Source organism: Salmo salar, chromosome ssa02 (assembly GCF_905237065.1).
Source record: "Salmo salar chromosome ssa02, Ssal_v3.1, whole genome shotgun sequence".
Taxonomy (NCBI): domain Eukaryota; kingdom Metazoa; phylum Chordata; class Actinopteri; order Salmoniformes; family Salmonidae; genus Salmo; species Salmo salar.
In genome coordinates this window covers 68,916,155-68,942,905 of record NC_059443.1, presented here as the reverse complement: position 1 = coordinate 68,942,905, position 26,751 = coordinate 68,916,155, and the positions used below count along the sequence as shown (strand labels likewise).

Sequence of the window (26,751 nt, the reverse complement as noted above, 5' to 3'; positions counted from 1 at the left end):
GTTGTTGAACGTTTTCTTGACTTTACTCAACCTGTATAGATTAGGTAAAATCTTTTCCAGGAACTTTCTGAAGTAAGATTAGCCTGGGGCAGCAGGTAGCCTAGTGGTTAGAGTGTTGGGCCAGTCACCGAAAGGTTGCTAAATCGAATCCCCAAGCTGACAAGGTAAACATCTGTAGTTCTGCCCTCTAACATGGCAGTTATCCCACTGTTCCTAGGCCGTCATTGTAAATAAAAATGTGTTCTTATCTGACTTGCCTGGTTAAATAATGATGTGAGACGTTATGCTGTCATAACGTAATTGAGCTTGGAAATCTAAATACATGTTTGATTGCTCTGGTCTAGGGGTGCATCAGTTGTAGCCTTGAGACAGGAATTCTCCCCCGGCAACCCCCTAATCCTTATCTTAACTCTGTGACAACAAAGTAGCTGTACTGTAGCCTACACATTTCTTGTCTTAGTAAGAAACACTGAAGAAAACAATAGCTTCCATGATGGATCCGGTAAGTCTGGTTTCCTTTTAACAGTATAGACCTGCTGGGTTGTATAAATGTCTAGGTGTAGTTTTCATCATCTTTGATCCTCCACATTCCTGTGTTCGGTTTAAACTGCTTGACAAAAATAAACATGATTGTAAAACTTGTTAGGATGTTTTTTCTGTCAGCAAAGTAGTCTACAACTATATCATGTTTGGAAATCTGTCATAGTACCTAATTTATCTCTACTTCCAAACTGCACTTGTTCACCTCCACTGATTTGAAAATCAAATGATCCATTATATGACCAGATACTCACTCTGACAGTGAAAATACATATTCTTCTTTGGGGTTTATTGGTGGTTGGCATCCAACTTTATGGTACATTACACCACCTAATGTACTAGAGTGTGGGCCAACAACAGGGATCGAGGAACTAAATCCTATCTACTTATTAAACTCAATTCCTGCTCACACACGCTGGAGAGAATCCTTACTCCTGTCTTTGTGGTGTCAGAGAAATTCTATAGGAAGAAAGACTTCAAACAACATATTTATAAGATTTGCAAAAATGAAGCAATCAACCATCACTAAGAATAGTCAGTGTTGAAAGCTCAATGAACAGAGCTGTCTTTCGCCTTTTATTGAAAGTACATCCTTTTTTATTTGACAGTTAGCAGATGTGCAGAAACAGCCACTGGAAACAGAGTTGTAAGAAGTAATTTAGCTCGTCAGTGTAGATCAAGATGGCTGATATCGGCACCACTCTGTTCCTCCCAGCACTTCCCACATAGCTACATTTCTGCCGATTGTAAACACAGGAGCTCACATATTGCGGTAGCACCCAAGCAGCTCATAAATCTGTACGCTCAGATTTATGACTAAGTCACACAAAACAAGCCTGTATCAGCAAAGAATATTAGCGTATAACAATAGACAATTCTCTAAGTAAAATAGTAACATATAACAATAGACAATTCTCTCAGTAAAATAGTAACATATAACAATAGACAATTATCTAAGTAAAAACAGTATAGTATGTCTAATTTAACAGTAGAGTAGAATAATATAATATTAAAATGTCCACCACAGTGGAAAGAGATTTGCTCATTCAGGGTCATTGATAAAACACCAGAAAGCACAAATGTGTCATCTTTTATCTCCCTCCTCTCCGGCACCCGTTCCAGATCCCTAAATAAAGTTTCAATAGACTACTCTTTACAAGATGTTTTCTATCTCCCATTCTCAAACAGTTTACTGTCTAATTACCATGGTAATCTATGTATCATAATATGCAGCTCTGGATCCATATGTATCAAGTGTGTTGGAGTAGTAGTGCTGATCTAGGATCAGGTCCCCTATCCATGTATTCTCATTTTGATCTAAATGGCTTAATGTCATCATGGAAAATGTCATAGTGAACCTGTTTGTGTGTAGAGGGGGATGTTGAGGTGGGTGGGGGTGTTCAGAGCTGTATCTTATTTCATTAACTCCTATTATCCATTAATTCATTGTATAATATAGAATAATGTTTCAACAATACTAGGTGTGTATTCATGTATTCAAAAGAACAATAAATTACATCCATTATCTGCTCAACCACATCTGCTTCTCACTTCATTTAATTGTTGTTTTTTATATGGACCAGAGGCCTCTTCTAGAATAAGTTTTCTCCAAAAAGATCTAGTTATATATTTATTGTAAAACCCTTTACCAGGTTTTAGTGCAGCTGATGGGACATACAGAAGAATGCAGCTTAGGAATTGTAGTTGTGATTCTCACCCTCTGTCTCCATGTGGTTCAGGTGACCGTCTTTCTAAGACTTATCTTTCACTTTATAATTTAGATTTGTTATTAACTTTGTTTTCTTTCAGATCTTTTTATCAGTGCTCGATTAATCTTGCCTGGCACAATGGAACCAATGGAATAGTCCCATGGTATGCTTATATTGTCTGTCTTTTCTCCTCCAGGGAGACTCAGTCCAGTGTATGACCATGTCTCAGGCATGGCCATGGCCCCTACTGCAGCACAGGCGAGCAGGGTGATGTTCACTACGCCAATGTCCACCTATCTTGCTCCAATAACCAGGAAGTGCCTCTGTACTCCATTGTCCAACCTCCTCAACCCCAGAAAGGGGATGAGGATGTCCCGTATGATGTTGTGAAATCCAAACCCCCCCAGTGCTGCTACCCGGTGAGCAGGTCCAGCCATTACACCATCTCAGATCATTTCAAAATTAGATGGTACTTGTGCTTAAAATGAGACCCCAAAGTGAATATTGATGATGACATGTTGCGTCTCCTTTCATAACAGACCTCCAGCACCAGAGGCTGAGAAACACTCTGTGCTCTATACCACAGTCAACAAACCCAGAACCAAGAAGACCACAACAAACTACAAGACCTGAATACAAGATGATCTTTGTGCGTCCCAAATGGTACCTTGTTTACTCTAGTGCACTATGTAGAGGATAGGGTGTAATTTTGTATGCACACTGAACACCGGAAGACCTGAACACAAGATACCTTTCATGTAGGTGTTTATGTTATAAGTGTTTATATTATAAGCTCATAAAAAGGGTAACAACCATTCAGGTAAGTGATAATTGTATCTAGGCAGATTACCATGTTCATTTTTTTAAATATATATTTTTTAACCTTTATTTAACTAGGCAAGTCAGTGAAAAACAAAATATTTTGTACAATGGCAGCCTACCCCGGCCAATTGTGTGCCACCCTATGGGACTCTGTCGGATGTGATGCAGCCTGGATTCAAACCAGGGACTACAGTGACGACTCTTGCACTGAGGTGCAGTGCCTTAGACCGCTACGCCACTCAGAAGCAATCTATTACACCATTCATCCACCAGACTAGAATAGACCTACACATAGTCTGTGTCTGAAATGGCATCCTATTCCCTATATACTGTCAGGTGACATTTCAGATGCAGCCATCCTCTCTAACAGTTAGAAGCCAAACAAATGATGTCAGGAACTCCAAATGTCATTAAGTCACTATTGTGGATTGTTGATGCAATGACGTCTCACAAATCATCATCGCCATGGTGATGCTCCATGACATCATTTATTTGACGGTTGAAGTGTTGTAGAGGCGTGGGCGTAACAACATTACACTCTTTGGAAAAAAAGGTGCAATCTAGAAACTTAAAGGGTTCTTCAGCTGTCCCCATTGGAGAACCCTTTGAAGAACCCTTTTAGGTTTCAGGTAGAACCTCTTTGGTTCCAGGTAGAACTCTTTAGGGTTCCATGTAAAACCCTTTCAACAGACCAGATGCTTTTCAACTTTCTGTGGATAAACCGTCGCCATCACATTAGGAAACTGTTGTAATGAACACTTATGAGTATGGTGGGCTGAATTTTCTGGACATTCCTACCTTAAATAATACTTTTAAGATCAATTTGATAAAACACTTCATAAGAAGACCCACTTCTATGTGGAACTGCATTCCTCATCATGTCGTTTCTACTTTTAGTGGCCTTAACTTCATGTTGGTTTGCAATTATAATATTGACAAAGTTCCAGTGAAGCTCCGCTAATCATTGGCAGGTTTTCTAGTCATGGTCCTTCATTTAGAAGCATCATTTCTCCTCACAGTATATTATATCTGGAATAAGCAGCACATATTGTATAACAATAAATCTTTGATTTTAGAATATTGTTTCAGAAATAATATCCTATTGATGAGACAACTTGGAAATGCAGAGGGTCTTTTACTTCATTATGACTCATTCATATGACTCATCACGTTACAAGATCCCTATAACGCCTAAAGAGTTACAATTGTTTTAGTCGCCATTCCCTCAGGTGTTGCTTTATTATTCAGGAACATGTTAAGACCCTCAGAACCTACCTTCGATTACCGCTGTTGACTCAACAGTAGTAAAGATTTGTTTTTGTTTTGGTCCGTTCAACAACAGAGCGATACTTGCCTTAGATACAAAATCCTGTTGATACATCTATATACCTTATGTCATGCCTTACTGGAATCGTTTTATTGATAATATATGTTGTCTCACATATACGTACATACTAACACAATTAAGGAAGTTTATAAAAATTAATATTACCCTGCCAACCACTATATGAAGAAGTAAAAAAAATAGATACATTCAAATTGTACCTTTTGTAATAACCACCCAGAAACAGTGTTGTCTTTTTTTTAAATTGTATTCATGTAAAGAATCTGTGGCAAGACATCAGTAGATTTATAATTGAACACATTTATGAAGATTTGACACTATTATGGAGAGAAGTTCTGCATGAATTCTTTACCTGGAGATTTTTTTTTTTCATTCACTCGCCGTACAGTAGGTGGCGGCAATACGGCAATAGGTGTAGTCTGCCATAAAACCTTAAAGAACAAGACAACAGTTTAACTGTACTGTTGTAGTTGGAAACATTTCATATCATACAAAGAAACAGTAGCTTCCGAAATGGATCGGGTAAGTCTGGTTTTAACAGTATAGGTCTGCTGTGTTTTATAAAATGTCTAGGCCTAGTTTTCATCATTTTTGAACCTCCACATTCCTGTGTTCTGTTTAGTTCTGTTTGGTGCGGCAGGTAGCCTAGTGGTTAGAGCTTTGGGCCAGTAACCGAATCCCCGAGCTGACAAGGTAAACATCTGTCGTTCTGCCCCTGAACAAGGCACTGTTGATGGGCCGTCATTGTAAATAAGAATTTGTTCTTAACTGACGTGCCTACTTTTTTTTAAAGATGCCTACAACTATATATTTTGTGTTTATAATGGATCTCCATTAGCTGCCAAGGCAGCAGCTACTCTTCCTGGGGTCCAGCAAAATGAAGGCAGTTCATACAATCATGTTTAGGAATATGTGACTATGACCTAATTCTCTCCTTCCTCCCTAAGTGTGCACATGTTCACATTCCTTCACTGATTTCTTACACATTAGCCATTATTTGACCAGATATTGAAGTGGCCGTTCTAACAAAGAAAAGAAATGGCTGCAGTCCAAACACGTTGTTTTCCCCTCGGGGGTATCTCCGTCGAAACCGGATGTAGTTTGATTGTCATCTTAAGGAGGTACAATTCCCTAACGTTAACCCTCGATTTAGCTTGAAGGAGAGAGTGAACAACTTTGGTCACTTGCGGGGTTGATATGACCCACAATTCGTTGCAAATTGTACATGTCACATGTCAAACTCAGGTGGCCGCGAAGTGTCAAATTGAATCAACAACCTGCACTTAAGGCATCTCAGAAAATATGAAGCGAGCTTGCTAAATATATATATATATTTTAGCGTTTGGAAAATTGGCTTAGTTTCGTAGTGATGAGTGCAATTCTGAAATGTATTGGAATAAATGACCAAACTATGGGTAACTGTAGCTAGCTACCTTGACAGGAGTGCTTACTAGGTAACGTTACATTAATAGTTTTAGGTTGGTTGTTTTTAAGTTAAACTTCAAGATTTCCACCAAGGACGTTGCCTCTCCTATCATCAGTCTCCATCGCTTGGGCAAGGGACATTTAAGGTACACTCGGATGTAAAACGTAATTCAAGGGCTGAGGGCTGTAGAGTTTGAAACGCGGCTGGAAGGCAATCAGGAAGAAGCAAGATCAGGTGGGACCATTATAGCCAATGAGAGGGCGTGTTTTCATTAGTTACCACAGCGTCAAACGTCTATAACGTATTTTATTTAGGGTTATACATAAAGTTAATGTTTACGGTTAGGGTTAAAATCACATTTAAAAAGACCAGTTGTATAAATGGGCTTTGTTTGTGGTAACTAGTGACTACCAGGCACTACTCCCATACAAAGTGTTTTATTTCCTCAAAGTTGCCGGGATGTCACGTGTCCTACTTTTACCAATACACTTGCAACAACCAACTCGTTACGAAAATGTATATATGATCAAATAAGCCAGAAGCAAGATTTTGGGCCCAGTTATCCCTCTTGCTTCTCCTCTTCCGCGTTGTTTGATAGGAAATGACTGGTATAAGAAATATGGTGGAAACTAGCCCATGCCCACCCATCCAATGCTCTTAGATTTGTGGATTGTGGTGAACGATTGAACATTTCAGGTAAAAGGGGATATTCAAGGGATGCACCCAAATCAGAGGTTTAGACTGAATTAATAAAATATTTTGTTTAATGATCAACTGTAAACTTCTTGTGGCCAACAGGACAAAGCTAGTCCGTCCCCCTCCACACTCCAGGAGTCCCCAGGTCCACCGCCTCTCCGTACTTTACTGCTGGTTCTGGTCGACTGCAGGAAAACACCGGGGCAGAGTGGAACTGAGAGAGGAGAAGAGGAACATGGAGATTTGATTTCATTAAGTAAGAACCATCTGGATTAGATTACAGTCTGCTTCTATAACAATTAATTGATTAATTATATATTTATTAAATATCTGGTTGTTCCACCTAATTTTGAGAAGTGTAACTTGGTCCCCTCAAAAAACGTTTGATTTCACCTAACTTTAACATTCTTTCATGAAGAGCATGTTCAATTTCATAAAAACATGTTTTCCATCTCAAGAGGTTATGTGAAAATACATACTGTAGTAAGTGTAAATGTGCTAAATAAAGTAACAGGGGATTACTGAAAACAACAAAACCACCAGATTACATTGGTAAAATAGTCCTTTAAATCAGCCAGACATTTGCTTATGACATGGGTAATGGAAGCTAGTTTTGTTCCACAGGGAGTGAACACTGAATGCAAGCTTCACAAAAAAAAGTATTCTACCATACCAATTTCTGGGTAAAATGGTTCACTTGTTTACAAAAAACACCAGAGAATTGATAAAAAGACTAGAACCAGCTCACCTGATTTTACTCTATAATTTTACTATTTGATGTTCAATGTTTATTTTGCCAAAAAAAAATGTAGGGAACAATTTCACCATATTAAAACATGGGTTGACCTTAAAATGAGGGACAGATGTAAATTAATCACTAATTAAATGAAATAAATCATATTCAGAAATGACTGTCAAAGTAACCAAATAACTAGGGCTTTACATGCACACTCATTTGACATTAAACTAGTTATGGCAGTTGGCCGAGTATGACATTAGTCATGTAAACATCTTACTCTGCTGATCTTAATTGGTGTAAGGTCATAACCGAAGTAAGGATACGCCTTTAAAATCACGTGGTTTTCTGAGCAATCTTTAGAATGATTAGGACATGTAAACACTTTAATCAGAGTTATAGAAGTGTATTTAATCTGTGCATGTGCTAACACAAGCAGCGCCAGCTAACTTCTTTTGACCGAGTGCAGTGAGTTCAGGAAAAACTGAAAATATGCAGCTTAGAAATAGTTTTCCCATACAAACTTTATACTGCTTCAAAAAGTTAACATAGTCGCTGTGGTAGAACGTTTATTTTGATTGTCAATTTTCAGTATTTATCAAAGTCCCATCATGTAGCCTGATTTCATTTCATGGGAAGACCCATATTTGTAAAACCTAACTATTCAATGTCTTTGTTTCACAGGGGACATCCCTAATCGTTGCTCTCTTAGTGGGAGGGGCTTATCATCTGGGGAGCCTCAACAACATCATGATGCTGACAAGAAAGAGAAGAGTCTCTCCAGATCAGAACACTTCAAGAAACACCAGCATAGAGGTATAGGGAAGAAACCTCACCACTGCTGCTCTGACTGTGGGAAGAGTTTTGCTGAACAAGACTTGACTATTCATGAGCAAATTCACACCGGAGAGAAACCGTTCCACTGCTCTCAGTCTGGGAAGAGTTTCGCTGCATCTAAAACTTTAAAATCTCAGAGAATTCATACAGGGGAGAGGCCTTACCCCTACTTTGATTGTGAGAAATGCTTCAAACAATCAGGGGCCCAGACTACACACAAACACACAGGACAGAAGCCTTACAGCTGTGATCAGTGTGGGAGGAGCTTCAATCAATCAGGAGCCCTGACTAGACACCAACGCATACACAATGGAAAGAAACCTTATAGCTGTGATCAGTGTGGGAAGAGTTTTACTCGAGATTACGCCCTGACTGTACACCAACGCATACACAATGGAGAGAAGCCTTATAGCTGTGATCAGTGTGGGAAGAGCTTTAATCAATCAGGAGACCTAACTGCACACCAGCGCATACACACAGGGGAGAAGCCTTATAGCTGTGATCAGTGTGGGAAGAGCTTCAGTCAATCAGGAGCCCTGACTACACACCAACGCATACACACAGGAGAGAAGCCTTATAGCTGTGATCAGTGTGGGAAGAGCTTCAATCGTTCAGGGAACCTGACTACACACCAACGCATACACACAGGAGAGAAGCCATATAACTGTGATCAGTGTGGGAAAAGTTTCATTCAATTAGGACAACTGATTGTACACCAATGCATACACACAGGAGAGAAGCCTTATAGCTGTGATCAGTGTGGGAAGAGCTTCAATCACTCAGGAAACCTGACTAAACACAAACGCATACACACAGGAGAGAAGCCTTATAGCTGTGATCAGTGTGGGAAGAGCTTCAATCACTCAGGACACCTGACTAAACACAAACGCATACACACAGGAGAGAAGCCTTATAGCTGTGATCAGTGTGGGAAGAGTTTCAGTCAATCAGGAGACCTAACAGCACACCAGCGCATACACACAGGAGAGAAGCCTTATAGCTGTGATCAGTGTGGGAAGAGCTTCAATCAATCAGTACACCTGACTACACACCAACGCATACACACAGGAGAGAAGCCTTATAGCTGTGATCAGTGTGGGAAGAGTTTCAGGACATCAGATCACCTGATTAAACACCAACGCATACATACAGGAGAGAAACCTTATAGCTGTGATCAGTGTGGGAAGAGCTTCAGTCAATCAGGAGCCCTGACTACACACCAACGCATACACACAGGAGAGAAATCTTATAGCTGTGATCAGTGTGGGAAGAGCTTCAATCGTTCAGGATACCTGACTACACACCAGCTCACACACACTGGAGAGAAACCTTACTCCTGTCTATGTGGAAATAGCTTTGCTCATTCAGGGTCACTGAAAAAACACCAGAAAGCACAAACATGTCATCCTTCATCTCCCTCCTCTCTGGCACCGGTTCCAGATTCCTAAATAACATTTCAATAGAAAACATATTGTAAAGAGTTATCCGTCTCCCATTCTCTAACAGTTTACTAAGTCTGATTACCATGGTAACCTGTGTAGCATAATATGCAGCTCTGGATCCATATGTATCAAGCGTCTTGGAGTAGGAGTGCTGTGTGTGTGGGGTGGGGTTGTTCAGAGCTGTATCTTATTTCATTAACTCCTATTATCCTTTAAATAATAATAGAATAATGTTTCAACAATACTAGGTGTGTATTCATGTATTTAGTAGATCAATAAATTAAATCCATTATCTGCTCCACCACATCTGCTTCTCACTTCATTTATATGTTGTTTTTTTATATGGACCAGAGGCCTCTTCTAGAATAAGTTCTCCAAAAAGATCTAGACATATTTATTGTAAAACCCTTTACCAGGTTTTACTGCAGCTGATGGGTACATACAGAACAATGCAGCTATAGGAATTGTAGTTGTGGTTCTCATCCTCTGTCTCTCTGGCTTCATGTGGTTCAGGTGACCATCTTTATAAGACGTATCTTTAAATGTATCATTTTGATTGTTATTCAATGACGGATTCATTTATTTGTGTAAAAAACATGAAGAAAGCCTCCAAATCTGACAAGGAGCACAGCAGGGAATGGACAGGTGAGTTGAGGTCAAAATGTATTTGTTATCTTTCAGATCTTTTCATCAGTGCTCGATTAATCTTGACTGGCACAATGGAACCAATGAAATAGTCCCAAGGTATGCTTATATTGTCTGTCTTTTCTCCTCTCCAGGGAGTCTCAGTCCAGTTTATGACAACGTCTCAGGCATGGCCATGGCCCAAACCGCGGCACAGACAAACATGGCGACGTTGACCACGCCAATGCCCACCTCTCTTGCTCCATCAACCAGGAAGTGCCTCTGTACTCCACTGTCCAACCTCCTCAACCCCTGAAAGAAGATGAGGATGTCCAGTATGATGTGAAATTCAACCCCCCCTAATTTTGGATGCACTCTGAACACCAGAAGACCTGAACACAAGATGAGACTGCCTGGGACTCAAAGTTCCATAATGCACTTGCATTTGAAATGTAATAACGATTGTAATCATCAAGGAAATTGTCTTGAAAAGCTGTGTTGTCGGCAGCACAGAAGAAAGAAGTCTTTCTATTTTGTTACTTTTTATTATTAAATATAGGGTATACTATAGGGTTTAATATAATATACTATAGGGTTTAATATAGTATATTATAGGGTTTAATATGGTCTACTATAGGGTTTAATATAGTATACTATAGGGTCTACTATAGTATACTATATGGTTTAATATTGTATACTATAGGGTCTACTATAGGGTTTAATATAGTATACTATAGGGTCTACTATAGGGTTTAATATAGTATACTATAGGGTCTACTATAGGGTTTAATATAGTATACTATAGGGTCTACTATAGGGTTTAATATAGTATACTATAGGGTCTACTATAGGGTTTAATATAGTATACTATAGGGTTTAATATAGTATACTATAGGGTCTACTATAGGGTTTAATATAGGGTTTAATATAGTCTACTATAGGGTTTAATATAGTATATTATAGGGTTTAATATAGTATACTATAGGGTTTAATATAGGGTTTAATATAGTATATTATAGGGTTTAATATAGTATACTATAGGGTCTACTATAGGGTTTAATATAGTATACTATAGGGTTTAATATAGTATACTATAGGGTCTACTATAGGGTTTAATATAGTATACGGTCTACTATAGGGCTTAATATAGGGTCTACTATAGGGTCTACTATAGGGTTTAATATAGTATACTATAGGGTCTACTATAGGGTTTAATATAGTCTACTATAGGGTTTAATATAGTATATTATAGGGTTTAATATAGTATACTATAGGGTTTAATATAGTATACTATAGGGTCTACTATAGGGTTTAATATAGTAAACTATAGGGTCTACTATAGGGTTTAATATTATATACTATACGGTCTACTATAGGGTTTAATATATTATACGGTCTACTATAGGGCTTAATATAGGGTCTACTATAGGGTTTAATATAGTCTACTATAGGGTCTACTATGGGGTTTAATATAGTCTACTATAGGGTCTACTATAGGGTTTAATATAGTCTACTATAGGGTTTAATATAGTATACTATAGGGTTTAATATAGTATACTATAGGGTCTACTATAGGGTTTGATATTGTATACTATAGGGTCTACTATAGGGTTTAATATAGTATACTATAGGGTTTAATATTGTATACTATACGGTCTACTATAGGGTTTAATATAGAATACTATAGGGTCTACTATAGGGTTTAATATAGTATACTATAGGGTTTAATATAGTATACTATAGGGTTTAATATTGTATACGGTCTACTATAGGGTTTAATATCGAATACTATAGGGTCTACTGTAGGGTTTAATATAGTATACGGTCTACTATAGGGCTTAATATAGGGTCTACTATAGGGTTTAATATAGTCTACTATAGGGTTTAATATAGTCTACTATAGGGTCTACTATGGGGTTTAATATAGTCTACTACAGGGTCTATTATAGGGTCTACTATAGGGTTTAATATTGTATACTATAGGGTCTACTATAGGGTTTAATATAGTCTACTAGAGGGTTTAATATAGTATACTATAGGGTCTACTATAGGGTTTAATATAGTATACTATAGGGTTTAATATTGTATACTATACGGTCTACTATAGGGTTTAATATAGTATACTATAGGGTCTACTATAGGGTTTAATATAGTCTACTATAGGGTTTAATATAGTATATTATAGGGTGTAATAATGTATACTATAGGGTTTAATATACACTGCTCAAAAAAATAAAGGGAACACTTAAACAACACAATGTAACTCCAAGTCAATCACACTTCTGTGAAATCAAACTGTCCACTTAGGAAGCAACACTGATTGACAATAAATTTCACATGCTGTTGTGCAAATGGAATAGACAACAGGTGGAAATTATAGGTAATTAGCAAGACACCCCCAATAAAGGAGTGGTTCGGCAGGTGGGGACCACAGACAACTTCTCAGTTCCTATGCTTCCTGGCTGATGTTTTGGTCACTTTTGAATGCTGGCGGTGCTTTCACTCTAGTGGTAGCATGAGACGGAGTCTACAACCCACACAAGTGGCTCAGGTAGTGCAGCTGTGGCAAGTGGCTCAGGTAGTGGAGTGGCTCAGGTGGCTCAGGTAGTGGAGCTGTGGCAAGAAGGTTTGCTGTGTCTGTCAGCGTAGTGTCCAGAGCATGGAGGCGCTACCAGGAGACAGGCCAGTACATCAGGAGACGTGGAGGAGGCCGTAGGAGGGCAACAACCCAGCAGCAGGACCGCTACCTCCGCCTTTGTGCAAGGAGGAGCAGAAGGAGCACTGCCAGAGCCCTGCAAAATGACCTCCAGCAGGCCACAAATGTGCATCTGTCTGCTCAAACGGTCAGAAACAGACTCCATGAGGGTGGTATGAGGGCCCGACGTCCACAGGTGGGGGTTGTGCTTACAGCCCAACACCATGCAGGACGTTTGGCATTTGCCAGAAAACACCAAGATTGGCAAATTCGCCACTGGCGCCCTGTGCTCTTCACAGATGAAAGCAGGTTCACACTGAGCACGTGACAGACGTGACAGAGTCTGGAAACGCCGTGGAGAACGTTCTGCTGCCTGCAACATCCTCCAGCATGACCGGTTTGGCGGTGGGTCAGTCATGGTGTGGGGTGGCATTTCTTTGGGGGGCCGCACAGCCCTCCATGTGCTCGCCAGAGGTAGCCTGACTGCCATTAGGTACCGAGATGAGATCCTCAGACCCCTTGTGAGACCATATGCTGGTGCGGTTGGCCCTGGGTTCCTCCTAATGCAAGACAATGCTAGACCTCATGTGGCTGGAGTGTGTCAGCAGTTCCTGCAAGAGGAAGGCATTGATGCTATGGACTGGCCCGCCCGTTCCCCAGACCTGAATCCAATTGAGCACATCTGGGACATCATGTCTCGCTCCATCCACCAACGCCACGTTGCACCACAGACTGTCCAGGAGTTGGCGGATGCTTTAGTCCAGGTCTGGGAGGAGATCCCTCAGGAGACCATCTGCCACCTCATCAGGAGCATGCCCAGGCGTTGTAGGGAGGTCATACAGGCACGTGGAGGCCACACACACTACTGAACCTCATTTTTACTTGTTTTAAGGACATTACATCAAAGTTGGATCAGCCTGTAGTGTGGTTTTCCACTTTAATTTTGAGTGTGACTCCAAATCCAGACCTCCATGGGTTGATAAATTGGATTTCCATTGATTATTTTTGTGTGATTTTGTTGTCAGCACATTCAACTATGTAAAGAAAAAAGTATTTAATAAGATTATTTCTTTCATTCAGATCTAGGATGTGTTGTTTAAGTGTACCCTTTATTTTTTTGAGCAGTATAGTATACTATAGGGTTTAATATAGGGTTTAATATAGTATACTATAGGGTCTACTATAGGGTTTAATATAGTATATTATAGGGTTTAATATAGTATACTATAGGGTCTACTATAGGGTTTAATATAGTATACTATAGGGTATAATATAGTATACTATAGGGTCTACGATAGGGTTTAATATAGTAAACTATAGGGTTTAATATTGTATACTATACGGTCTACTATAGGGTTTAATATAGTAAACTATAGGGTTTAATATTGTATACTATACGGTCTACTATAGGGTTTAATATAGTATACTATAGGGTCTACTATAGGGTACTATAGGGTTTAATATTGTTTACTATAGGGTCTACTATAGGGTTTAATATAGTCTACTATAGGTTTTAATATAGTATACTATAGGGTTTAATATGGTATGCGTGATCTTCTGCATGCTCTTTTAGTAGCCAGGCTGGAATGCCAACAGGCCCACATGCTTCAGTGGGTTCAGTCTGGTCAGAGCTTGCTTTATCTGGTTAATGCTGCACAGCTCAACCTGCCTTGTAGGCATGGGGAGAGGGAAGATGGCAAGAGGTGTGGTGCTTGTCCATGCTTCAGCAAAGAATACATTAAAAACAAAAGCCACATCGTTGTCTTCAATTCCCTCGACCTGTTTTCTCCCTCCTGATGTTTTCTTTTGTCCCAGTCCTTTGTTAATGTAGTCCCACAATTCCTTAGGGTTTTTCTTCTTTAGGTCCTGGATTTCAGTTTTGTAGTAGTTTGTCTTTGCTTCTTTGATAAGCGTTTGCACTGTGTTTCTGTATTTTCTCCATTTCATTGTTTTGCCCCATCTGTAGTGCTGCATGTTATGGCCTCCAAACCTGTAGTCCGCACAAATACAGTGTCAATGTTACAATAAACGAACATCAGTTAGCTATCATTCGAGGGCTGACTGTTCACAAATATTTGTGCAGTGTAAAAATACAATTGTAGTAAATCGTGTAGTCTGACTACTGCAGTAGGCTACTGCTTGTTCATGTGCTAGCTTATAGCAAGAAATCCAGACGAGAAAAACGTGAAAGCATCCAGGCAGCAGAGATGAGCTTGTCATTAGTTCGCTAACGTTTGCTATATTGTAGCTATAAAGGATTATGTTTACTGTTATTTTGAAATAACTATTTCATTGTATATATAAATAGACAAAAGGGGGTTGGTTATAAAGGCAGTATATTTGGCTATAGCTTAGTTTAGAAAAAATACTTACCTCTTTTTTCGACCGGATAATTCCTTGTGAATTAGGTTTGATGCACCCGTTGCAAAGACTTGCATAAATAGCTCTTTGCTGGTAGTGTATGGCAGCTGCCACGATAGCAGCAGCGAAAGACCGGAACCTATGGGGGGTGATTCATGCCAGAATTAAGCCTCATGAAGCTACTGATACCTCTCACCAAGTGTCTTCCTACCACCATAAAATAACGCCATGAATTAACTGTCAATGGAGAAATTTGTTTCAAAGGCGTCAAATGTTTCAGTATGATATATTGGATAAAGTAATAAAGACAGACACCAATGTCTAGTTCAATAGCCTTGTTCATGCATTGTACAAAACCCTACACGCGGAGTCCGGGGAACAGTCCGGCTAGTCGATTACCTATCAACTAGACTCCGTAACATCATCCTTTTCAATAGAAAGTGCAAACATAACAGCATAACATTAAATTCTAAACAATCAAGTCATAACAATTGAAAAAGCATGACATTTTCTTTTTACTTCAGTTGTCATCTTCCTTTCTTTTTTATAAACAGAGGACAAGTTAACACAATCTCTTGCTTACAGAGTAAGCCTGTCCGGTGGCTTGCACAGGGGCTCTGGGCTCTGACAGGGGTAGGATTAGGGCCACGAGCTGGAGAGCTTGGTGGGGTCGAAGCCTCACCTTCAGTTGGCTCATGTCTCAATTCTGCGCCTCTTACCCTTAGGCCTGGACTGTGATCCAGCTCATCTAGGTGAGTGTATGGCGTGTTCTGGTTTGTCTGCTCTGCTACGTGCAGATCCACCCGATTGCGACGATAGAGAGAGCCACCAACATCCACCAGGTAAGAACGTGGTGCAACTCTCTGTAGGCACGTGCCCAGCCTCCAAAGTCCTGTGTGGTCTCCCGGCAGCGGTTTCATCCTTATTGTTTCACCCACCTCCAGCTCTGGTAGGTCTCGAGCAGTCCGGTCGTAGAAGTACTTAGCAAGCTGCTTTCTGTGACGCAGTTTGTCCGTGACGCCAACCATGACGCAGGGCTCAAGTAGCTTGTTAGCTACGGGGATGGTAGTCTTCAGACGTCTGGACAGAAGGCGTTGTGCTGGGCTGCTGTCCATGTTTTCGGTGGGTGTGTTCCTCCACTGTAAGATTGCTTTCCATGGGTCGTTGCTGTCGCGCACGGCCCTGCATAACAGGTTTTTTGCAATCTTGACAGCTGACTCTGCCTTGCCATTTGCTTTTGGGTGTCTTGGAGAGGAGGTCACGTGGTCAAACTCCCATTCTGAGGCGAAACGCTTGAACTGTGCAGTGAATTGTGGGCCATTGTCCGTGATTACCTTGTCAGGCTGACCTTATCTTGCAAACTATGCCTTGCAGCGCTTTATGACCGTCTCTGCAGACAAGTCAGGGAGCAGTTGAATTTCCCAAAAGTCAGAGTAGTGATCAACAATGAGAAGATAGTATTTTTGTCTGTGGCTGAATAAGTCCACGCTGACGATTTGCCAGGCCCTTGTGGGCAGTACGTGTGACATCATGGTTTCCTTTTGCTGTTCATGAGCGTACTCGTTGCATGTGGTACAGTTGCTGACAAAGTCTTTAATTTCTGCTTGCATGTTTGGCAAGTATAATGTTTCACGAGCCTGGCGGTAGCATGCGTCACCTCCAACGTGACTGGAGTGTATGCGGGTAAGCATCTCTGGACGTAGTGATTTGGGAATAATGACCTTCTGACCTCTGAACAAGACGCCATTTTGCCCGCTGATCTCATCTCGAAAGGTCCAGTATTCTCTCACTGTGAAAGGTGTCTCCTCTTTCAGGTATGGCCAACCTGCGAGAGCCATGGACTTCAGTGATTGTAGGTGTTCGTCCTTGTCAGTGTGTTGCCTGATCTGGGCTAGGCGGTGATCTGTGACATTTAAGTAGTCTGCCTGATTGATCTGTTGAACATCTTGTTGTTCCTGCTGTAGCGAACAGATGGCCTGCCGCTGATAGGCAGTGCCTCTGCCTGTACATTGTGTTGTTTCCCTGCTCAGTGTGTCGCTGATGTACATCTCTGGTCCTGGCTTGTAAATTACCTTCAGGCTGTAGTTTTGCAGAGTCAGGAGCATGCTTTGAAGCCTCTTGGGCGCGTTGACGAGAGGTTTACTGAATATGGCAATGAGTGGTTTGTGGTCAGTTTCAGCGGTGACCAGCTCTCGACCATATAAGTAGTGATGGAATCGCTGACAGGAGAAGACGATGCTGAGGCACTCTTTCTCAATTTGTGCATAGTTCTGTTCGGTGGAGGTGAGCGCTCTCGAGGCAAACGCAACGGGCTGGCCTTCCTGCAAAAGGCAGCATCCAAGTCCCCTTTGGCTGGAGTCGCTCTGGATTGTGACAGGCTTCGTGACGTTGTAGTAGCGCAACACTGGCATGGATGAAGCCAGAGATTTCATCTCCTGCACAGCGGCCTCGTGCTTGGGTAGCCAGTGCCATGGTGTGTCTTTGTCCAGCAACCGGCGCAGAGGCTCACAGACTACCGATGAGTCGCTGTACTCCTTTTGCACCAGACGGGTTTGGCATGTCGAGGATCGCTCGGGCCTTGTCAGGGTCCGGCTTCAGGCCTTTTGCAGAGAGAATGTGGCCATGGAAGTGGACGTCTTTCACCTTGAACTGCAGCTTCTTCAGGCCAAGACCAAGCTTAACTGATCGACAGCGCTCCATCAGTGCCAGGAGCTTCACATCATGGTTGCGTTCTGCTTCTTCGTCTGTGTCACCACAGCCTACGATCAGGACATCATCGGCGATAGGTTCAATGCCCTTGAGCCCAGCCAGTAACTCGTGCTGCTTACGTTGGTATACCTCAGGCGCCACTGAGACACCAAACGGAAGCTTGAGCCAGCGTTTCCGACCCCAGGGGGTCCAGAAGGTAGTCATGAAGCTGCTTTCTTCGTCCAACTTGCATTGAAGGAATGCATCTCGGGCATCCACCAAGGTGAAAATCCTGGCCTTGGGAAGCTTGTAGAGGACATCCTCTAGTGTCGGCATGATGTAGTGGGATCGTTTCAGTGCTTGGTTCAGATGCTTTGGGTCGATGCAGACCCTCAGCTTCTCTGTTTTTTTCACTATGACCATATTGCTGATCCAGTCAGTTGGTTCGGTCACAGATGTCATGTGGCCATCGGCCTCATACTTGTCCAGCTGGGCCTTCACAGCCACTTTCATTGCAATGGGCACATTGCGAGGAGCACACTGGACTGGAGTGATGCTCTCATCCACTTCAAAGTGTACCTCCCCAGGCACTGATTCAACGGGCATGTTGAATACATTGTCATATCTGCTGAGTAGTTGTTCTTTGGACAGGGGTCCATGCTGGACATGATCCACAATGTGCAGGTAATTTGGTACAGTGAACTGCATCAGTCCCAGGCGTTCGCATGTAGAGCCTGAGAGGAGAGGATGTTGACTGGTTTTCACAATCTCAAACTCCAGCTTGTGTTTGTGTCCCCGAATAACACATTCGGTCTCAAAGGTGCCCATAGAGCTCATTAGCTCTCCTGAGTACAGCTTTAGTATAGTGTCGCTGGGCAATAGATGTGTGTCAGGTGCCAGACTGATTTTGTCTTTGTAGCTCATTACGTTGCATGTAGCACCGGAATCCAGTTGACATTGCTGTTGCTTGTTGTGTAATCGTAGTGTCACAAACCATTTCTTCCCTCTTGAGTGTACAGCCCCAATGGATTCATGCATGTAAATGTTACTTTCACTGTTCAGCTCTGAACATTGAGTGACATCATCAACACAGTGAATCTTGCCCTCACTCACCCTTCTTTTGAGACACACTTTTGCAAAGTGATTATTAGTTCCACAAACTCTGCATGGTTTTCCATAGGCAGGGCAGTGCTCTTTGCCACGTGTGTGTGTATTCCCACAGTATTTACATGCTACGGGGCTCTCTGTGTTCACCGTTCGTGGTGAAATACTCTGCCTCGATTGGTTTTGTCTGAATGTCTGCCTAGCAACAGCGTGAACAGTATCAACGAGCGTAGGGTTTCGATTTCCATTGCTCATGTCAGTGACTTCAGCAGTGCGGCACATTTCGATGGCAGTTACTAATGTTAAGCCTCTCTCTCTCTCAATAGACGCCGGCGCGTATCCTCATTTGCAATTCCCAGTACTATTTTGTCACGAATCAATTCATCTTTCAATCCCCCGTATTCACAAGTGGCGGATTTTTCTCTCAAACGGGTTACAAAGTTGTGTACTGACTCACCCTCTTCCTTTTTGCAGCTTCCGAAAACCAACCGCTCGTAAATGACGTTTCTGGCGGGTTTGAAGTAATTCTCCAATGTATTCAATATAGCCTTTGCATCACACTGTTGTCGCGCTGTGAGGGTGAGATTGTGCCGGTAGATATGCCTGCATTCGCTGCCCATTAAACTCCTCAGAGTTGCCGCTTGTACCTGGTTGGGTTTCTCATGTAGACCGGTCGCCAGCGAATTCATCCCTGAAATTGTCCCAATTAGTATTCCAGTCCCCTGTGAGAACCATGGGATTTGGTGGCGGAACGTTCGCTGCCATAGCGATGGAATAGGAGATTTCTTTGCCTTCAGTCATCGAGGTAGGTAGTGATGCAAGCTAACAACGAGTTGATCAGTGTTGTGAGTAGGAAACGGCGTGTGTTCGCATATGGAACGTAACTGCGCCTATACTGTACTTAGATACAAAAATAACAAACGTGTGGTTTTCGAGCCACTTCTGATACCATGTTTTAGTATGATATATTGGATAAAGTAATAAAGACAGACACCAATGGCTAGTTCAATTGCCTTGTTCATGCATTGTAGAAATCCCTACACGGGAGTCCGGGGAACAGTCCGGCTAGTCGATTACCTAACAACTAGACTCCGTAACATCAAACTGCCGACGCGTTCACATCACGTGACATGTACAGGTCATGCAGACGTAGTGTTGACGTGTCAGTTTACCATCAACACCTTATATGCCTATTTCTCGCATCAATAGAAACACAAGGGCTTCTTGGTAGCCTAGTGGTTAGAGCGTTTGGCCAGTAATTGTAATTTGCTGGATCAAATCCCAAAACTGACAAGATGAACTCTTGTTTGTCGTTTTGCCCGAGCAAGGCAGTAAGCCCATTGTGCCCCGGGTGATGAATACGTGGATTTCGATTAAGGCAGCCCCCCGCACCTCCTCTGATTCAGAGGGGTTGGATTAAATGCGGAAGACACATTTCAGTTGAATGCATTCAGTTGTACAACTGACTAGGTATTCCCCTTTCCTTTTCTTTGTTGGGGGTAGTCTAGGTCTCTAGTGTCGCATTCAAAACAACTCGGAAGTCAGCAATTGATGATCTTCCGACTTCAGTGCATTCTAGACAACTGGGAACTCAGACTTGGATTTTTGTTTTGAACAGTCATCCAACTCGGAATCTCAGGCATCTTTCTCTGACCTGAAAATCACTGATGTCATGATTTGACCTTGTTTTCATAATCCCTGTCACCATGCAATCCTTCTATACATTTATGTGGAGATGTCTTATGGTTACATTTACATTTAAGTCATTTAGCAGACGCTCTTATCCAGAGCGACTTACAAATTGGTGCATTCACTTTATGATATCCAGTGGAACAACCACTTTACAATAATGCATCTAAATCTTTTAAGGGGGGGTAGAAGGATTACTTTATCCTATCCCAGGTATTCCTTAAAGAGGTGGGGTTTCAGGTGTCTCCGGAAGGTGGTGATTGACTCCGCTGTCCTGGCGTCGTGAGGGAGCTTGTTCCACCATTGGGGTGCCAGAGCAGCGAACAGTTTTGACTGGGCTGAGCGGGAACTGTGCTTCCTCAGAGGTAGGGGGGCCAGCAGGCCAGAGGTGGATGAACGCAGTGCCCTTGTTTGGGTGTAGGGCCTGATCAGAGCCTGAAGGTATGGAGGTGCCGTTCCCCTCACAGCTCCGTAGGCAAGCACCATGGTCTTATAGCGGATGCGAGCTTCAACTGGAAGCCAGCGGAGGAGCGGGGTGACGTGAGAGAACTTGGGAAGGTTGAACACCAGACGGGCTGCCTGGTTAAAAGCAGGGTTCGAATTGAGAGGGTATGTGAGGATATAGGCCTTGTTAAATAAACGTACAAAAAGCATTGGCTACGACTTGTTTGCTTTGCCATAGGAAAAGCAATGGTCCAGATTTTATAAAGCGATCTAGGCTATAACAATGTTAAACTCCACAACTATTTCTACAGTCTACGAGCCTATCGACGGTCTTGCGCAGCCTGAACATCCCAGGAAAATGTAGCTAGTGAATTAAATGCTCTGCGATGTAAAGCTATGTCTAATGCAAAATACCATAAAGTTATATTCGGTATGGGTCTACATATAGACCAAACAGCTTAACAGATAAAAACATTTGCTATTCAGGAGAATCCCATTGAATTAGGCTATTCATTTAAGTGCAGTTGCGTTCTCAGGCATATTCTTAGGCTAAACGGAACTGAAAACACCCTAGCATGTTTCAATCACAGATCATGATGAAGCCTGAACATTTAAGCTGTTTGTCATTGATTTAGCCCACAATTGCCTAGCATTGATACACACGAAGACCTATATTTAATCTGGAATTGACAAACAAAAGCCTGACTAGGATCCCGAATTTCCCCCACGGCATATTACCAATTAGGCTAAATGTATTCCTATTTATTTGCATAGGCTAACCATTGCGATTAATGTTTTTACCATATTCTGCTTTTTTTAGGAATAAACAGGAATCAGGGTAAACAATATCATTTAATTCCCCCCACACATTGTCACTTACCTTACAGATCATAAAGTGAACTCATTTCCACTCCATATGAAAATACATTTGATTCATACACTGGCTTGTCTGGCTGGAATGTTCCATTTTAAACAGGCATTTCCTTACCTACACTGAAATAATTTTAATCCTCACTTATGATCTTAGAAAATCATAACTCATTAGTACACTCTTGTGGTTGAATATATATTGTATGTCTCATGATACAATTAATAATGTTGAACTAACAAATACCATCAAGGGATACTTACAATTCAGAATAACAAACACCTTATGAAACAGCTGTGAAAACCAATATAGCAATATTTTTTATTTAAATACATAACCATTGATATTATGTTGGTACATGTGTGTCAATTTACTTTCAGATTTTTTGTACACTCACATGGCAATAAGACTGAAATACAGAATTCTGGTGTGTGGAATAGAGTGGGTTTTGTGTGGATGGGAGGTTCTGCCTGTCACTTGTTTTCAGCAGGTAGTGGACTCAGAGGGAAAGTGCAAAGTCCAGGCGCTGCAGCCCTCTTTGTTCTGAGTGTTTGCAGTGCTAGTGTTTTTAGCTAATCTGTGCAGCTCACATTATGTGCCCAATATGATAGTTGTCTTGCTCTTTCTTAGCAGATAATGACAACATGACAATAACAGTAGCTGATGTAATGAAAAGTTGGAGGGTGGATGGTAATGGAAGACATGAGATGGATCCATGTCTGGGTGTTAGGCAGAACCCATAGGTCCTGGAGAACAGGAGCAGAGAAAAGGGAACAGGGTAGGAGACAGACGTAAACAAGCAAACACACAGGTTAAATGATTCAGGTATGTAATAACAATTATTGAATGATTTAATTTAAAATGTTTTATTAGACATGCAATAATGTTAATGGCAGACAGAAAAGAAAGGATAGCCGTCTTTTGATGTCAGTGGAGTTGGTAAGGGATGATCCCTGGAAAAGATAGAGATGAGTTGTGAGAAACTCCAGGGTGGCGTCATGACCACTGGAGTCATACACCTTAACAGTACCTACTTGGAAGTGGCGGTTACTTAACGTGACCCAGTGGTTAGCCTTGAGATTGACTATTTGGAGAAAACCCTGGGCCAGCGTTGGTACTGCTGAGAGCATGGTGATGCCGCCTATCACGAGGCAGCAAATGCAAATAGTTATCGGAGATTTTTCTATTCACCTTAACGGATGTTGACCCCAGCTAGGAGCGAAAGAGCACCAAGCTTTCCTGGGTCTCGCCTTCCCTTCGTCCTTCTTCAAAGCCAAGTCATTCACCCAGATGTCGAAGCACTTGGTCCTCTTGATTCTTCTCAGGTGGCTCTCGTTCTCATGCACCCTGTCCATGTTCAGTCTCACCTTGATTGATAATAGAAATCCAATTATTACAAATACATCTCTTGGAAGGCCAGAAAATACATTTACAGCATACAATAATTATTACCTGGTCAAAAACCTCCACATCCTTCTCAGTCCGTGCCTGAAGGTGGTCTTCGAAGGCGTTCTGATCTGGTTTGACAACTTCCACATCAGGTGGAGTATCAGTGACAAAGTACATTATACAAAAAACAGCAAAAGAAAAACGCTAAGTCAATCAATAAATATATATACTACAATATATGCAATGTTATATACAATTGCATTGTTTACCTCAGTTAACTGCTGCGGCTCCCCTCCATATAGCAGGCGATATAGTCAATACTCTGGAGGCCTGGACACTGCTGTGTTGTGTGAAAAGATAATTACCTTCAGATTGTCCTTCCACCATTCCTGGTACCCGTCAAGGGACTTGCCAATGGCAGTCCCGTTGGTCTGTTCATCCAAACGTGTAGTCACCATACATCTACACATTAAATATAAAACTCACTGTAGTATCAGTGTCAAATTCGAAAAAACTCAAAATTACTGGACGCCTATGCGAAACAATGCTACCTTCCTGGTCCCGTCCCTCAAGTCATTGAGTCAACAAAGGAAGGAGTAATGGATGGATAGTTCATTTATTTCCAAAGCTGCAATCATGGGACACACAGTATGGATGAATGATGAGCAGTCGACGGGATAGAAATAGCACTCCTAAAGTAGATGAATTTTCAAGTTAGCTGCCAATTTGAGAGGGAACGTTAGCTAGCATAAAACCCACATGGCAAATATCAGAGTGGTTTATTTGACGCTAAACCAACAACATTTGTTACTAATAACATAAATTGCGATTTAAAAGGTGGATTTTGTGATGTAATGTCAACTTTATACATTTCTATCCCGGGACCATTCAACGTTCAACTCACCCACAGCAATTCTCCATAGATCTGCTGTGGATTACCTAGAATCCCATACCTTTATCACTGAGTGTATTAGACAATGTAAGCACACTAATCCACCAGGAGGTGGCATAATACCCATTTTATGCAGGATCTTAACAATTTAATTACACTGTTACACAACAACCATTACATTAATAATGACATTGACTAAAACCAACAAGGCTAGAGCGAACTACTATATCACTTAGCCAAGCTAAATTTGGTTAGCATCAAGCTAGCGACCTGTTAAACGCGATTTTCGTACAAATAAACATTTTTTAGCGACATCACATATTTACATATATTACCTAAAGTAAACTGAGCCTTTGTTCATTGAAAATAAAACATATTGGATCTAAAAAGTTGAAGAAAAAAAAGTACAGAAAGTTGATGTTGATCCCTTCTTATTCATATAAACCATTAACGTTAGCAGTTTAGCCTAACTCCATTAACTTACAACGGAGAAAATACGCTGTTAAAACTGCCTTCAAACATCACCAAACTCATGGACTACGTAATTAACCATGTTACCTCAATACTTTTAAGTCATATTGCATTTTCGCACATTACATACCTGAATTAATAGGGTAAAATGATGAGACGGAGAAATGTTCGTTTTCAGAACTAGTCAATCTCCATCATGAAGAAGAAACGTTAAATATATCACTAACTCACCTAATTGACGTAACAGCTCCCCTAGCGGCAGTACTTATGTACTTACATTACATGCACATTCCTGGGAAACAAAATAAAATATTCACATGGCACACACACATGGCATATGCTTGAGTATCACTTTGACATCTCTGATCTGCTTGCCTCAATAAATTAATACTAGAACATTGGTAGCCAGGATTAGCTATTTCAAATCAAATAAAATGTTGTCACATTCGCCGAATACAACAAGTGTAAACCTTAACGTGAAATGCATACTTACATGCCCTAACCAACAGTGCAGTTCAAGAAGAGTTAAGAAAATATTTACAAAATAAACTAAAGTAAAAAATTTAATAAAAAATAATAAAAAGTAACATAATAACATAACAATAATGAGGCTATATACAGGGGGTATCGGTACCGAGTCAGTGTGCAGGGGTACAGACAGGAGAGTTGAGGTAATTTGTACATGTAGGTAGGGTTGAAGTGACTATGCATAGATAAAAAACAGTGAGTCACAGCATTGCACAAAACAAATGGAGGGGGGTCAATCTAGCAGCAGCAGCGTATCTAGTCTCCTAATAATTGCATATCGGTGCAAGTTAGACAAGTCATCTTTGGTTTGCATGTTTTAAAAAAATATATATTTTCATTTATTATTTATTTAACTAGGCAAGCCAGTTAAGAACAGATTCTAATATACAATGACAACCTACACCGGCCAAACCCTAACCCAGACAACGCTGGGCCAATTGTGCGCTGCCCTATGGGACTCCCAATCACGGCCGGTTGTGCTGCTGTTTCCTGAAGTACACGATCATCTCTTTCGTTTTGTTGACGTTGACTGAGAGGTTCTTTTCCTGACACCACACTCCGAGGCCCTCACCTCCTCCCTGTAGGCCGTCTCGTCGTTGTTGGTAATCAGGCCAATGTTGAGTGATCACACATGCCTCAGCACACATACTTACTTTGCCTGATTGCAAATGCATGCTAAAAGTGGGGATGTTTCATAGTACTTTTGATTAACTCACCGCCACCAATGACATTTATTTTTCACAGATATCCACGGAACCACAACTGCAATATAGGCCTACACTCAAATAAAAAGGTGCTATCTACAAACTAACAGGATTCTTCCGCTGTCCCCATAGGAAACCCCTTTTTTGTTCCAGGTAGAACCCCTTCTGTGTCTAGGTAGAACACTTTTGCAACCTTGAACCAAAAAGTTCTCCCCTTTGGTGACAGCCAAAGAACCCTGTTGGAACCCCTTTCTCGAAGAGTGTACTCAACAAGTTTAGCCTGTTAAGTTTACACCATTTCATTCTGTACTCAAACATCTGCCTGGTATTCAAGATAACATGCAACATAGCACTACCACCGAAACCAGGTTTTCATCAACCTCTGCTCAGACTTAAATCGCAGTGTTCCAAGAACCTCCACCAGGTGTGACTGTTGTCATGACGTTGGCCTGTGGGTAAGGTTTATGACCCCCCCCCATAAATACCTTTCTCCCTTCCCCTCTCTGAATCTACTGAAGGACTTGAATAGCCTGTGTTAAATATAGAGAGTCTGGGAACATCAAACAAATGGGGAAAGGAACCATATTTTGTTAATAAAACCAGTTGGAAATATGCTTGATAACGTAATGAGTATGGATTTCATTTCAGTTGTCATCTGAGACATTATGATTGATGACAGGACGACATAAACTGTACCTGGGAAAGTATCCACCCTCTAGTTATCAGAGTCACATGGAATTG

General features: G+C 41.3%; 4 protein-coding genes across 12 annotated transcripts in view; 1 reads left to right on the top strand and 3 right to left on the bottom strand.

Annotated features, from left to right (window-relative positions):
* The window catches only part of LOC106591322 (zinc finger protein 271), a 518,091-nt gene that overhangs the window by 135,233 nt on the left and 356,107 nt on the right, over positions 1–26,751 (bottom strand). The window lies entirely within an intron of this gene.
* The window catches only part of LOC106590913 (zinc finger protein 883), a 70,962-nt gene that overhangs the window by 35,088 nt on the left and 9,123 nt on the right, over positions 1–26,751 (top strand). Inside the window, exons 1-3 of one of the 3 annotated variants that reach the window (XM_045708674.1) lie at positions 397–502; positions 6,641–6,794; positions 7,959–9,512. In XM_045708674.1, the coding sequence (XP_045564630.1) occupies positions 491–502; positions 6,641–6,794; positions 7,959–9,512 (1,720 nt within the window). In that variant the 5' untranslated portion in view covers positions 397–490. Of the gene's footprint in view, positions 1–396; positions 503–4,822; positions 4,939–6,640; positions 6,795–7,958; positions 9,858–26,751 lie in introns of those variants that run through there. The other 2 variants (XM_045708669.1, XM_045708672.1) reach the window with 2 other exon arrangements.
* LOC123730788 (uncharacterized) lies at positions 14,086–20,248 on the bottom strand. The gene is made up of 3 exons (XM_045708750.1): positions 19,483–20,248; positions 15,246–15,372; positions 14,086–14,862 (listed from the first exon to the last, which is right to left on the bottom strand). Exons 1-3 carry the CDS (start codon positions 19,712–19,714, stop codon positions 14,442–14,444), a joined length of 780 nt encoding a protein of 259 aa, XP_045564706.1. The 5' UTR covers positions 19,715–20,248; the 3' UTR covers positions 14,086–14,441.
* Positions 22,324–25,092, bottom strand: LOC106591023 (uncharacterized). Of its 7 annotated transcripts, none has more exons than XR_006762224.1 (5): positions 24,909–25,092; positions 23,685–23,877; positions 23,479–23,555; positions 23,218–23,393; positions 22,324–22,979 (listed from the first exon to the last, which is right to left on the bottom strand). XR_006762224.1 is itself a non-coding variant. In XM_014182205.2 (5 exons), the coding sequence occupies exons 2-5, from the start codon at positions 23,800–23,802 to the stop codon at positions 22,913–22,915; spliced, it is 342 nt and encodes a 113-aa protein (XP_014037680.2). In that variant the 5' UTR covers positions 23,803–23,877; positions 24,909–25,076; the 3' UTR covers positions 22,324–22,912. The 7 variants fall into 7 exon arrangements, 4 of the variants coding, with proteins under 4 accessions (XP_014037680.2, XP_014037669.1, XP_014037682.2 ...); XR_001325168.2 differs by having other exon boundaries at positions 23,479–23,543; positions 24,909–25,082; XR_006762223.1 differs by having other exon boundaries at positions 22,324–22,772; positions 23,479–23,543; positions 24,909–25,078.

Excerpts from the sequence above, each read along its gene's own strand:
- LOC106591023 (XM_014182194.2), bottom strand. The coding sequence starts at position 23,802 with ATGGTGGAAGGACAATCTGAAG. Across the intron at positions 23,556-23,780 it reads GGTGGAAGGACAATCTGAAG|TTGTCAAACCAGATCAGAAC; the intron begins GTAATTATCTTT and ends CTGATGTGGAAG. Across the intron at positions 23,394-23,478 it reads ATGTGGAGGTTTTTGACCAG|GTGAGACTGAACATGGACAG; the intron begins GTAATAATTATT and ends TTATCAATCAAG.
- LOC123730788 (XM_045708750.1), bottom strand. The coding sequence starts at position 19,714 with ATGAATTCGCTGGCGACCGGTCTACATGAGAAACCCAACCAGGTACAA. Across the intron at positions 15,373-19,482 it reads AAGCTGCAAAAAGGAAGAGG|GTTCCGGTCTTTCGCTGCTG; the intron begins GTGAGTCAGTAC and ends CACCCCCCATAG. Across the intron at positions 14,863-15,245 it reads TTATCCGGTCGAAAAAAGAG|GTTTGGAGGCCATAACATGC; the intron begins GTAAGTATTTTT and ends TGCGGACTACAG.